Consider the following 11706-nt stretch of genomic DNA (forward strand, 5'->3'; position numbering starts at 1 on the left):
CTCTATATAGGTTGGCTGACAACTTCTCAAGTTTCTTGTTGCTGGCGAATTGCTCGATGAAGGTGTCCATAAGTTGGGCAAATGAGCTAATTGAGTTGTTTTAGAGATTTGTATACCATTGGATGGCTAGTCTAGAGAGGCTGGAACCAAAGTTTTTACACATGCAAGCTTCCCTTAACTGTCGGGGTATGGAGGTGGTGAATATCCACTATTTGTACAAGGCAATGTGGTCATCTGGGTCAGTTGTGTCATCGTAGGATTTCATGTTGGGGATGGTGAACTTGTTTGGCATCTTGGCTAGAGCAATCGCATCCACAAAGGGTGAATCAACATAGTTGTGGGGTTGGCTTTTCTTGGTTGGGATCGACACTCCAGGTATGTGCCTCATCATTGCATCCATGTCGGCTAGTATTTACTCTAGGGGTGAGGCGGAGGCCATCAGGTCAGCTTGGTTGCCTTGGTTTCACATATTACTCACACCCAACATGTTGGGATGAGTCGAGTCATGTGGAGTAGTTTGGGGAATCGTTCCATCATGGACTATTTGGTAGTTTGGATCTCTATTCATCTCTCCAAGTTGAGTGATTCCGAGCGTGACTGATCGAGTGTTTCAGCCAGCATGGATAGTGAGGGGGTTATTTGCGAGTCACTTGATCCGTGAGGATGGATAGACCTGAGCAGGGCGGATTGTAGGTGTGGGAGTCCACTCGACCTGTGAGAGTGAGTTGAGCCAAGTGGGTTTTGATATGGATGGATTGGTTGGAGATGAGTTGGGAGGCTAAGAATGGGTTCTTGTTGTGGTAGGCTTAGGGTTACCTGGTTGCCTTGATCATGTGCTTGGAGAGGGTTAGCTAAGGGCGGCCTTGTTTGCTACCCGGATTCAGATTGATTCTGGACTAAGCCATCCGTTTGTGACTAATAGAGCTGGGATGAATGGGTGTCTACATTGGACGATCTAGGATCAGGAGTCTGGAGAGGCTGCATGGGCATGACTGTTGTGCAGAAGTGATTAGGCAATACCTGTTAATGTTGAAGCTCAAGATTATAGAATTGATTTACCTTTTCTTTAAGAATCTGGTTTTTGACCCGAATGGAGGCGTTTTCAGTATGGATGGTGGCATTTTCGACTTCTAGTGCTGCGACTTTGTTTGAGTGTTGTTCCATAAGAGCAGTGAAAGCTTCAAGCCTGGCCTTGAGACCAGGGTTTGTGTTGTCTGAGTTTTCAGCCAATAGGAGTTTCCTTGTGAAGCAATGTTTGAGAGATGAATGATTACCAGAGGCCCCATAGTGGGCGCCAAACTGTAGACGATAAAATCTACGGTTACAGAATGGGTGGTATGATCCCGTGAGGTTGAGGTCACTAGCAATCTGCTACACCTACGCACACAAAGAAACCAGCGTGAAGTCAACAAAAAAACCGAGGTGGTGTTTGCTGTAGGCACTTTGGCGCTCAAGTCAGCAAGGCTGAATGAGGCTAATTTAGTGAGGGTAAAGGAAATAGAGGGTTACCGAAAGTTTAGTTAAAGACTAGAACTACGGCGGTGATGTAAAGCTCTCAAGAGTGAGAACTGTGGGTCTTAAGGTGTAATACTGAATGAATTGTGAGAGGACATGCCTCAACCTATATAGTAGTTGTAGGATCTTTGAATCCTAGTAAGACTACGAGTCCATGGCGGTTAAGGTTTAGTGAATAGGAAAGCCTTTGATTCCCTTGCCTTAATAGGGGGATGAGTCTTATTTAGCCTAAGATTCGGATCTTAGACGAATTAGGATATAGATGGATCTCTTCGAGAGTATCCGGATAGTACCAAAATAGGAAGTAGGTAGCCTTGGGCTCTAAGTAAACCCTAGGTACAGTTGGTGATTTTGGATCAATGGGCATGGGCCTAGATAAGCTGATGGTGAGGCCTAAGCAAATCTGGGCCTTATTGATTGGGCTCGGGCAATGAGCAACCTAGTAGGTGTAATGAGTGGTCCCAATACTTGAATTCTGTTATAGGCCCAATTGGAATTGGATCGTGACTTTGAGCTTTGTTAAATGTGTTTTCGTCTTCAGGCCTACTGAGGTCGGGGACATTTTTTTGGCCCTAACAAGAATGACAAATGTATAGGTATGTTGCATGTTTGGATATCTTGAGATTATTGGTTGAAAAATACAGGCTTCGTTGGAAGTTGAGATTTCTCTAGCTTTTCTTAAAGCATAACGGTTAAAGAGGAGTCTTGATGAGGACTGACAGGAAAATATCACATGTTATGATCACTTACTTGTTGGGTGTTATTCTTCCCACACTCCCAGATTAGTGATCCGTGTTAATTTGATTATTAGTAATTGTAATCATGAATTGATCGTATATCGATGAAAGATGTAAAGGGTACTTTGGTTCATTATTGATAATCATAGTGGTTGAATTGTTTGGTTGAAGTGCCATATGTGGACTATTTTGTTTTATTCAAACAGTGGCAACTCTAAAATGAAATATTTGTATTGTTTACTTAAGAGTCAAAGTTGTTTTGTTTTCTTAAGATAAAAATAAAATAAAATTATTAATGTAGCCCAAGTGAAAGAATGTTTGAAAATTTCCTAATTATGGACTAACATTAATTCTATTTTGGTTTAATAAAACCGAGTAGATGCACACTTAATCCTATGAGATATTGAATTTCCGTGTTTTCTAACAATAATAGCCAGTTGAGGATGTTCTATTGGTTGACAATTTGAGGGAGAGCAAAGTTTTGGATGGGACTTGGTAAACAACCTTAATACATTAAATATTAGAGATAAAATTTAGCTATTGAGTGAGATAAAATGTGGCGATTGTGTGAGGCAAATCGGTGAGTTGGGATTTTGAATGTTTGAAGGGAGGCCTTGAAGGGTTTGTTTTTTAGGTGGAGAAAGATAGAGAGGGGAGTAGCAGTGAAAGTGGAGGTTAGGGTTAGGGTCCTAGGGTTTGAAATGAAAAGCGGGGCTTGGTGGAAGAGGAGAGAAATGTCCATCCAAAGCCGAGAAGAGAGGTGGCCTCGATCAACACCCACAGAACCTATGCTGCATTAAGAAACTCTTCAGATTTTTATTTTAATTGTAACCAGTTATAAAATTAACTAATATAACTTATTTAATTTATATATTTTGAAAATGTTTATATTTATTTGGCAGAAGGGTTTGATGGATTTTTTAAAAAATATTCTTTGATTTTTTTTAGTTGATTTTTTTGTTTGTTTCATGGCCATATCTCCACTGTGGCCGTCGTCGACATTAGTGGCAAGTCGCGGGTAGTGGCTTAGGATGGGTGGGGTATTTTATTAAGTTTTAAACATTTTTTATTGTTGAGGTGTCTTAGCTAAATCTGAAATATAAAGAGTTAAAAGAATTATTCAAAAAATAATATTATATTAATATTGAAAAAATGAGAGCAATTTAGTAATTTAATAATATATCCATCAATTTATTCTTCCCAACCTAACATATTAATATAATATAACCACCAATTTATTCTAGTCAATTAAACACATTTCTCTAAATATTCTCTATAATCTTAAAAACAACCTATCTTTCTATTACTATAACATATCCAGAAATATAATACTCTCGTATCAAAGACACCCTTGAAACTTTCCTTGGTCCACTCTCCACAATCAAAGATTCAATTCAATTAAAGTTTCGTCAATTTAGGTGACGTGTCGAAATAGAGAATTTAAAAAGACACGTGGAAGGGGAGTGACGATCTTGCATACGTTTCTTGCATATATTTTCATATTAATTGAAAATTCGGATAATTTATTTTAGTTTTAGCTTCCCCTTTTTATCAATATGAATATGATTTTTTGTTTCACATTTCAAATTCTCAATCACCTTTTAGCCAATTTGCCAGTAATAGCAAATTAATGAGTCGTGACAGGTCAAATTATCAATATCCAAGTTTAGACCCCACCAGACCTTATAATCTCCAATAATCAATTACTTTCGCCCTATTTATAAACCCAACACTTTCCTCTCTGTTCTTCACATCCAAATCTAATCAAACTCATATTCATCACAAAATTTTGATCTTTTATCACCCATGTCGCTTAATCTTCTTACTTCATTTCTCCTTTTAATTTTCACTTCACTCGTCTTCTTTCTCATAACCAGAACTAGAAACTCCAAACCTAAAGGTTCATCATCTTCATATCCTTCCACTAATGTAATTCTTCCAAAGTCCTACCCAATAGTGGGCTCTTTTTTCTCTTTTCTAGCCAACCAAAACCAGTTACTCCAGTGGGTAACTTCTATTCTGCAAAATGTTCCTTCAGCAACATTTACCTTGCAGAGGTTAGGAGGCCAGGTCACTATCTTGACAGCCAATCCGGCTAATGTCCAACACATCCTCAAAACTAACTTCTACAATTACCCAAAAGGCGACGGCTTTCGATCAACTCTCTTCGACTTTTTGGGTAATGGTATTTTCAATATTGACGGCGAAGAATGGAAGTTTCAAAGACAAATTTCCAGCCACGAATTCAATACCAAATCCCTCCGTAAATTTGTCGAAACTGTAGTCGAAACTGAACTCTCCGATCGCCTTATTCCCATTCTTGAAACGGCGGCTGCCAATAAACAAGTGCTCGATTTTCAAGATGTTCTTCAAAGATTTGCTTTTGATAATATATGCAAGATCGCTTTCGGGTACGATCCGGAGTATCTATTGCCATCTTTTCCAGAAGCCAAATTCGCACAAGCTTTTGACGAGGGTGTTAAAATAAGCAGCGAAAGATTTCGAGCGACTTTACCAATAATCTGGAAAATTAAACGGCTTCTCAATATTGGCTCCGAAAAGCGTCTAAAACTTGCAGCTTCTGAAGTCCGAGAATTCTCAAAGAACATCATAAAAGAAAAGAAACTAGACCCTGGTGAGTCTATGGATCTTTTGTCACGATTCTTGAGTTCAGGCCAATACGACGATGACTTTGTTACTGATATAATCATCAGCTTAACACTCGCCGGCCGAGACACCACATCAGCGGCTTTGACGTGGTTCTTCTTGCTCATCTCAAAAAACCCTGAAGCTGAAAAGGAAATTCTCAAGGAAATCAAAGAAAAATCAGACACACTAGTTTACGAAGACATCAAAGACATGGTGTACACGCACGCATCACTTTGTGAGAGCATGAGATTCTACCCACCCGTACCGGTAGACTCCAAGTTTGCTGAGAAGGACGACGTATTGCCGGACGGGACGGTTGTGAAGAAGGGCATGCGAGTGGCGTATCATCCGTACGCGATGGGGAGAATGGAGAAGCTGTGGGGAAAAGACTGGAGCGAGTTCAAGCCAGAGAGGTGGTTGAAGAGGGAAGAAGAGGACACGTGGAGCTTTGTGGGGAGGGATTCATATACATATCCGGTGTTTCAGGCAGGACCGAGGATTTGTTTAGGGAAGGAGATGGCGTTCTTGCAAATGAAGAGAGTAGTAAGTGGGGTTTTGAAGAGGTTTAAGGTGGTGCCGGTGATAGAGGAGGGTGTTGAGCCGGAGTTTGTGGCGCATTTGACGGCCAAGATGAAAGGTGGGTTTCCGGTCAGGATTGAGGAGAGGAACGAGTCCAAGTGACAGTGGGTGATTATAATGATTATGATCGGAGTTTCTTGTATTTCCGTTCGGATTATTTTCTTCCGTTTCTTTTTGTTTTAATTGCAGCAATAATGATTATTAAAACAATAAAATGAAGTTTTAATATATACTATTAAAACATAAATTATAAATTAATATATATTACTAAAAACATAAATTATAAAATCAAAAATCAAAATAACAATTTTTATAACTACATCTTTATAAAGTTATAATATTTTTTATAGTAATAAGTTTTTGTATCTATATAAAAAATTTACTAATATTTTTAATTTGGTGTTATATTATGGATAGATCAAAGTTGACTTTGGTTGATTAGTAGTTTAATAGTAGTGAATCGAAGTATTATATATGAGTAGATATATCCAACATCTAACTAATGCCTTTTTATATATATATATTAATTAAAACTGATTTTTTTTTTAACTTGTCCTAATGCATCTTTATTATTATTTGTTTCACAATTTTTTATTTAAATAATGCTATTCTAAAAAGGTTTATATACAGGAAAGCTTAGTATATACAGTGACATGGCACACTATGATTGAAAAGTGAAAATACAAAGTTAATTCATTAATGAAGGGGAAATGTCACCTTAATTGTATACTTGGTTTTATATATAAACTTCAGAAGAGTAGTACCACTTTTCTTATTTATAAAACATAAAAAATATGAGGGTTATTGCATGTAATGAATAATGTTTAGTTCATAACCTAATCCATAACCTTCTCTCACAACCTTAAATGTGACAATTAGTAAATAGACAAGTAAGACCTATAACAAACAAGAAACTAACAGATTACAAACTGTCATGTCAAGTTTGTTTTGGTGAAATCATTTTTTAATTATATATAGTTTTACAGTGGGGTCGAAACAGACCACCAATTTAATCACATCACAGACTCTTTTTGCAGTACATAAACATGCACATACCGTAAATAATTTTTTTTTTATTCGGGCATTAATCATCGCTGAGAAGCAGCTCTTAAATAACTGTTTTAGAAAATTTACGAATATAAATTCCCATACATTAAACTTAAGCTAGCTGCGTGTAATAGGAAAAAATAGAAAGGATCACCACTAATGTGCTTCAGCCCAAGTTCTGAAATTTTGTCACAATTGTTAAAGGTTAATGCTTGGTTGTTGGTACAATCTTTTAAGAGGTCCAACCCAGTATCTGTGACATCAGAACCACAAAGATCAACAGAGAGTAAAGAAGACGACCCTGGTGAAGCAATAACATCCATCCAACTATCCTTCACTCCAGGATATTCACCCAACAAAACAACCTAAAACATAACGCGGCTACTTTATAACGGAAAGCCTCCATCAAGAGCTAAACAAAGTATAGCAGCTTAATTATAATCAGTACTTCAATGCTCAAACCACCCACAAAGTCTTACCTGTAGAGCACAATCTCGGAAAGCTTCCACAGAAGCATCAGTAAGACCATGAGAAGATATCAATTCATTGAAGATTTGTTGGCTTATATATGTCTTCTTTATTGCCAACCTGCAATGAGGGAACAGTAGAAGTTGTATAATTTATGAGTTGTAGGGCACTTCTATCAAAAAAAATGGCATACACAACATTCATGACCACCCATGTCAAAACTCCTACAAACACTCATAAGGGAATATATATTCATTTTCCTAAAACATGGATAAGATATTGAGGTGTTATACAATTATTGAGGTGTTATACAAACATTAAGAAAGTTTGGAGTGGCTAAAACTGGTCATACACATCATTCCTACGGTAATAGACAATGAGGAATGTCACCAAGGAAAGACACCTGCATACAACTAATAATCCCAGGGAAAGGAAAGGCCATCATTAATCAAATATTAAATTCTTAAAACTAAAGGATTTATTTTTAGAAAAGTAGGCACAACCATGCAGGAAACTTACTAGAACTGCCCAAAAGGGTACTCTGTTACTTTTCAAGGGGTATCTAAGATCAATCATCATATACTTCCCAACAAAACAGTAAAATGGTTGCATAAGCAAGAGGATGGCAATTATCACCACAAGAAGCAAAAGTATCAGCCAATCATGCATGTGTCCTTGCAACTCTAACTCCATGAGACTTGACAGTTTGTGAAACAATCTGGGCCTCCATCATTCTGTTCTGCGAATTATACACACATCAGAATAAATTTGGATTAATTGGATATCAAGCTATTAGCTCATCCAAAAGGCATATTCAATAAAATAAGGAAGCTTATTGTGTTTTATTTAGCTATCTGTGAGCATGGTCTAGGTTTTTCTTTCTAACATTGACCTACATAAAGTTCAGATTAATTCATTATATGAGCATGAGAGTTCTTTCTTAAGTTTTGCTATTATGTTTATATTAGTAATCTAATAGTTGCATTGTTATTTAATCTTCAAAATTAGTAGATAAGATTATATAAACAGACAAAATATGCAGATTCAGAATCGAATAAAGAAATAGTGCTCTCGTCTACCATTTAAACTGCTTTTTGAGGGTCCATTACATTGTATCCATCTCTTAGCTTCACCTCCTTCAGCTCCACCTCAAAGTACCTTGCAAATTTCTCCCAGCAAACCTAACGAAAGAGACTTTATGTTATAATTAATTAACGATAATTCATAAATGGGAACAGTTAAAATCACATTTGGAGTAATAATGAGCACAGAAAGAAAACACACCGTTTAGATCGACCAACCTTGGGCTCTTTGTCAATGGCGGAGATGAGATCGGAGGGGAGATCGACGCAGAGGAGAGGGTCAGGCGATTGTTGCAATGCGGAGGCGACTATAGACTCTAGCTGCGCCACCAATATGCTAAATCGCAAGACCGGAGTGGAAGAATCGAGAGGTCACCGGCAAGTGCCGGAAGTAGGACGACGGTGACGCATCTGGAGGTGATTGTGGTGTCGCACGGAGGAGGTGATAGAGCAGTGGCATGTGAGATGGAGAGCGAGTGAATCGACAGAGGTGTGATTGTAAGAGCCGAAGATGGATTTTTGGAACTTCCACTAACCTCGCTTTACTTCAATGGAAGCTCTTTGATTGCCAATTGAAATAGGAGAAGCCTGAGACAGCAATGCAATTCAATATTAGACAAAGCACCATCAAGGAACTTCAAAAATCAGAGATGCTAATAATATTATAGCAGTTGAAGCTTTGCAACATTCTTCAAAAAATTCTTAGTGCATAGAGCACAAATTCATGAAAAGGATAACTGACATAACATAAATATACACAGAAAAGGACCTCGATAGAGAATATAGCAAATTTTGTCTCAGCTCAACGTCATTAAATTGAAGGAAAAGAAAATGCATTAGATTTCTAAACTTTCATTTCAAGACAAACATCACATCCAGCTGAGGATTACCAGAAAAAAAAAGGGGCAAAAAAAGAATGTGACATTATGCAAATTATGGTCCACAAGCATTTTATGAACATCTTTAAAGTTCTCAGAGTTTATTATCCACAGATGTTCTCCATCTCAATTTTATGTTGTCATTACATTAAAAATTTTGGTTAAAGCACCTACAAAAATCCAACCAAGCCTTGAAAAGATGCACCTTGCAAAGAAATTTTTTATAAAGATTTTAAGGTATCTGAAATTATCAACTAAAATAGTAAACAAACCATTCTGAACAATAGAAACAATAGTTTCAGTTTACCCTCTAATAAAGGTAGATGGCCCTAAAATATCCCAAATTTTAGCTTTCACACAACTAATAAAATTCATTAGGAGATCACAGAACCAGACTAAGAATATAAGCCAGTTTCAAGCAAGTAGTTACAAAGGGCAAGACGGAATCCATGGAGGTTGCACGCCATAAACTTAAGGTTAATTAAAGGCAGAAAGAGATTGGCGAACCCAACTATGACAGCAAAAATATCAAACTACAGGAAATATGATACAACCAATGGAAGAAAAAGGCTGTACCTTGAGCACACTTTGCACTGAACTGGCAGATTCAAATTCTACAAAACCGAAACAGTTCCCTGTTTGCTGTAGAAAGAAGTATGTCAAACATGTGAATGAGTATCATGCCAAAAATATAGAAGGGCTCAAAATAAGTTTGAAAAAGACCTTCTGACTTCTAACTTGAATGCCATCTGGTTTAATAGGCCCAAATTGCTCAAAAACCACCAGTTGTCCAACTGTTGCAGTACAAGCAAGTTTCAACAAATAGGAGTGACCCTAACTGCTATATGTACAATGAAAATCATTAAGACAGAGCAGTAGAGAAATAACTGTGTAATGTATAATTCCCAAATCAACAAGATAAGAATCTACTGATGTAGACGAATGAAATAAAAACCTGCATATTATTGTTTCATCCACGGAACTGTTGCTATTAGGAGCAGTTCTATGCTGCTGCTGCAGTGACCGTGATTGTCCACAAGTTTAACAGATGGAACCCTGAGAACAACAATAAATGGGAATTACTCTTTTTCAAATCATGTACCTGAAAATATAATAAGAAAGACATTTAAAAATGTTAAATGATCATGATTTGTAAGATGCCTATATATATTAGCGTACCACTGATGCAAAAGATTTCTTGGGGACTTCGTCTTGTGTTTTAGAAGCAAGGGTCTGTGGACCGGAGGGGCATCATTCTGGATTGAAATGATTGGATGCCCTGGAACACCACTTTCTAGCCACCAAAAAATTTTCCATTGTCCAATGGATGACTGACTTCTTTGCCGTTTTCAGTTGCTCATTTGCAGGGGTTGGTGAATTGTGATTCACAGCATGGTTATTGGGAGCATGAATTGGCTCTGTGACCAAACCAGAACAATAAATTTTTTTTTTCAAACACATTAATAAAGAAAGCAATGCCACAATTGAAACCGAGCAACCGAAAAATAAAATGCAGCCAAAGGAGCTGTGGAGCACTTTCATCAGCTTTATTATTTACAACCCCTTTAGATTCTTCTTTGTCTTCCATAATGATTTTCATCCACATATCTGAAAACATCATTAAGACAAAGTATCTTTGTCTTGTGAGCTAGAAAAAATGATTTGAGTGAATTTCCTTCTCAAATTATCCTTTGCAAGCAAACAACCAGTTACCAAAACAATCAATCCCTTACTATACGAAGCTTGAGCATCAGCAGAAAATACCTGGACCTTAAAATTCTGATGGTCCATAAACAAAATCTTGTATTTATGCCCTGCTCCAGAAAGGAAAAACACCAATTAATTAAAATCAATTAACATAACAAACAAAGAAAAAATCAAAATTAACCGCCTTATAAATAAATTAAAAAAAAAAATACGGACAACATGAATGTGTTCTGTGTGGTTCAATTATGCCCTAACTTGAAATTTGACTTAGTTTGACTTGTTGATATGGTGTAACCAGTTAAAAGAACAGTAAGTATATACAAATATTGTTACAGTCAGCTTACTTGATGGTCTTCTCATAGCACCGGAAGGATCTGGCCGGCTTAGCATATTTGATTCCTGATAAAATCTGTGGAACATTATCAGGTGTGATGGACAAAGACTGTAGTATTGCTCCACAAGGCATTCCCAACTATTCGGGACTTAAGGCAGAAGAATCTGCCTGCATTGCCATCTGTACAAACAGAATATGAAGAATCAGCTATGCATTGCAAACAGAAGTAACCCTCTTTTTGAGTCTTACAAAAGAAAATCATAACTGAGATACCATAAATATTGAACTACAAACAATTCTACAATTCAAAATCTTAGAGATAGTCAAAAAGCAAGAAAGTTAATAAACATTAAAAAAGAAAAATTGTTAGCCAAAATAGGAATCTGAAACACATAATTAAGCTTGGGAAAACTCAACTTAGCAAAATAAGGAGAAAATTTAACTGACGGGCCATTCCTAAGTTGGATTTAAAAAGGGGGTCTTAAACTGTTTACCATTTTTTTTTTAATTTAGAGAGCGACGTCCTAGTTAGTAATACGGGTACGGCAAAAAAACGGGACGGAATTATACGGGAAATACGGTAAACGATAAAAAATACGTTTATAAAATTCGGTCATAAAATCGGATACGGAAAAAATACGGTAAGGGTATATACGGGTTTAATACGGTGCATTGTCAATAATACGTTTTGAAAAATACGGCAAATCAAT

The 11706-nt window shown here is 37.0% G+C and overlaps 1 protein-coding gene and 1 long non-coding RNA gene across 3 annotated transcripts; one reads left to right on the forward strand and one right to left on the reverse strand.

Annotated features, from left to right (window-relative positions):
• Nucleotides 1-3988: 3988 nt before the first annotated feature.
• On the forward strand, nucleotides 3989-5655 carry LOC116140005 (cytochrome P450 94A2-like). The gene has a single exon (XM_031425639.1). The coding sequence runs from the start codon at nucleotides 4059-4061 to the stop codon at nucleotides 5580-5582; it is 1524 nt and encodes a 507-aa protein (XP_031281499.1). The 5' UTR covers nucleotides 3989-4058; the 3' UTR covers nucleotides 5583-5655.
• Nucleotides 5656-6493: 838 nt separating this feature from the next.
• Nucleotides 6494-9739, reverse strand: LOC116140095. Of its 2 annotated transcripts, none has more exons than XR_004129557.1 (7): nucleotides 9679-9739; nucleotides 9532-9597; nucleotides 8297-8665; nucleotides 8075-8176; nucleotides 7632-7734; nucleotides 7007-7115; nucleotides 6494-6892 (listed from the first exon to the last, which is right to left on the reverse strand). It is a non-coding gene; the product is annotated as an uncharacterized LOC116140095 (long non-coding RNA). The 2 variants fall into 2 exon arrangements; XR_004129555.1 differs by having other exon boundaries at nucleotides 8280-8665.
• Between the last annotated feature and the right edge of the window lie 1967 nt (nucleotides 9740-11706).

The sequence above is a fragment of the Pistacia vera genome, unplaced genomic scaffold (genome assembly GCF_008641045.1).
Source record: "Pistacia vera cultivar Batoury unplaced genomic scaffold, PisVer_v2 Contig1106, whole genome shotgun sequence".
NCBI lineage: Eukaryota > Viridiplantae > Streptophyta > Magnoliopsida > Sapindales > Anacardiaceae > Pistacia > Pistacia vera.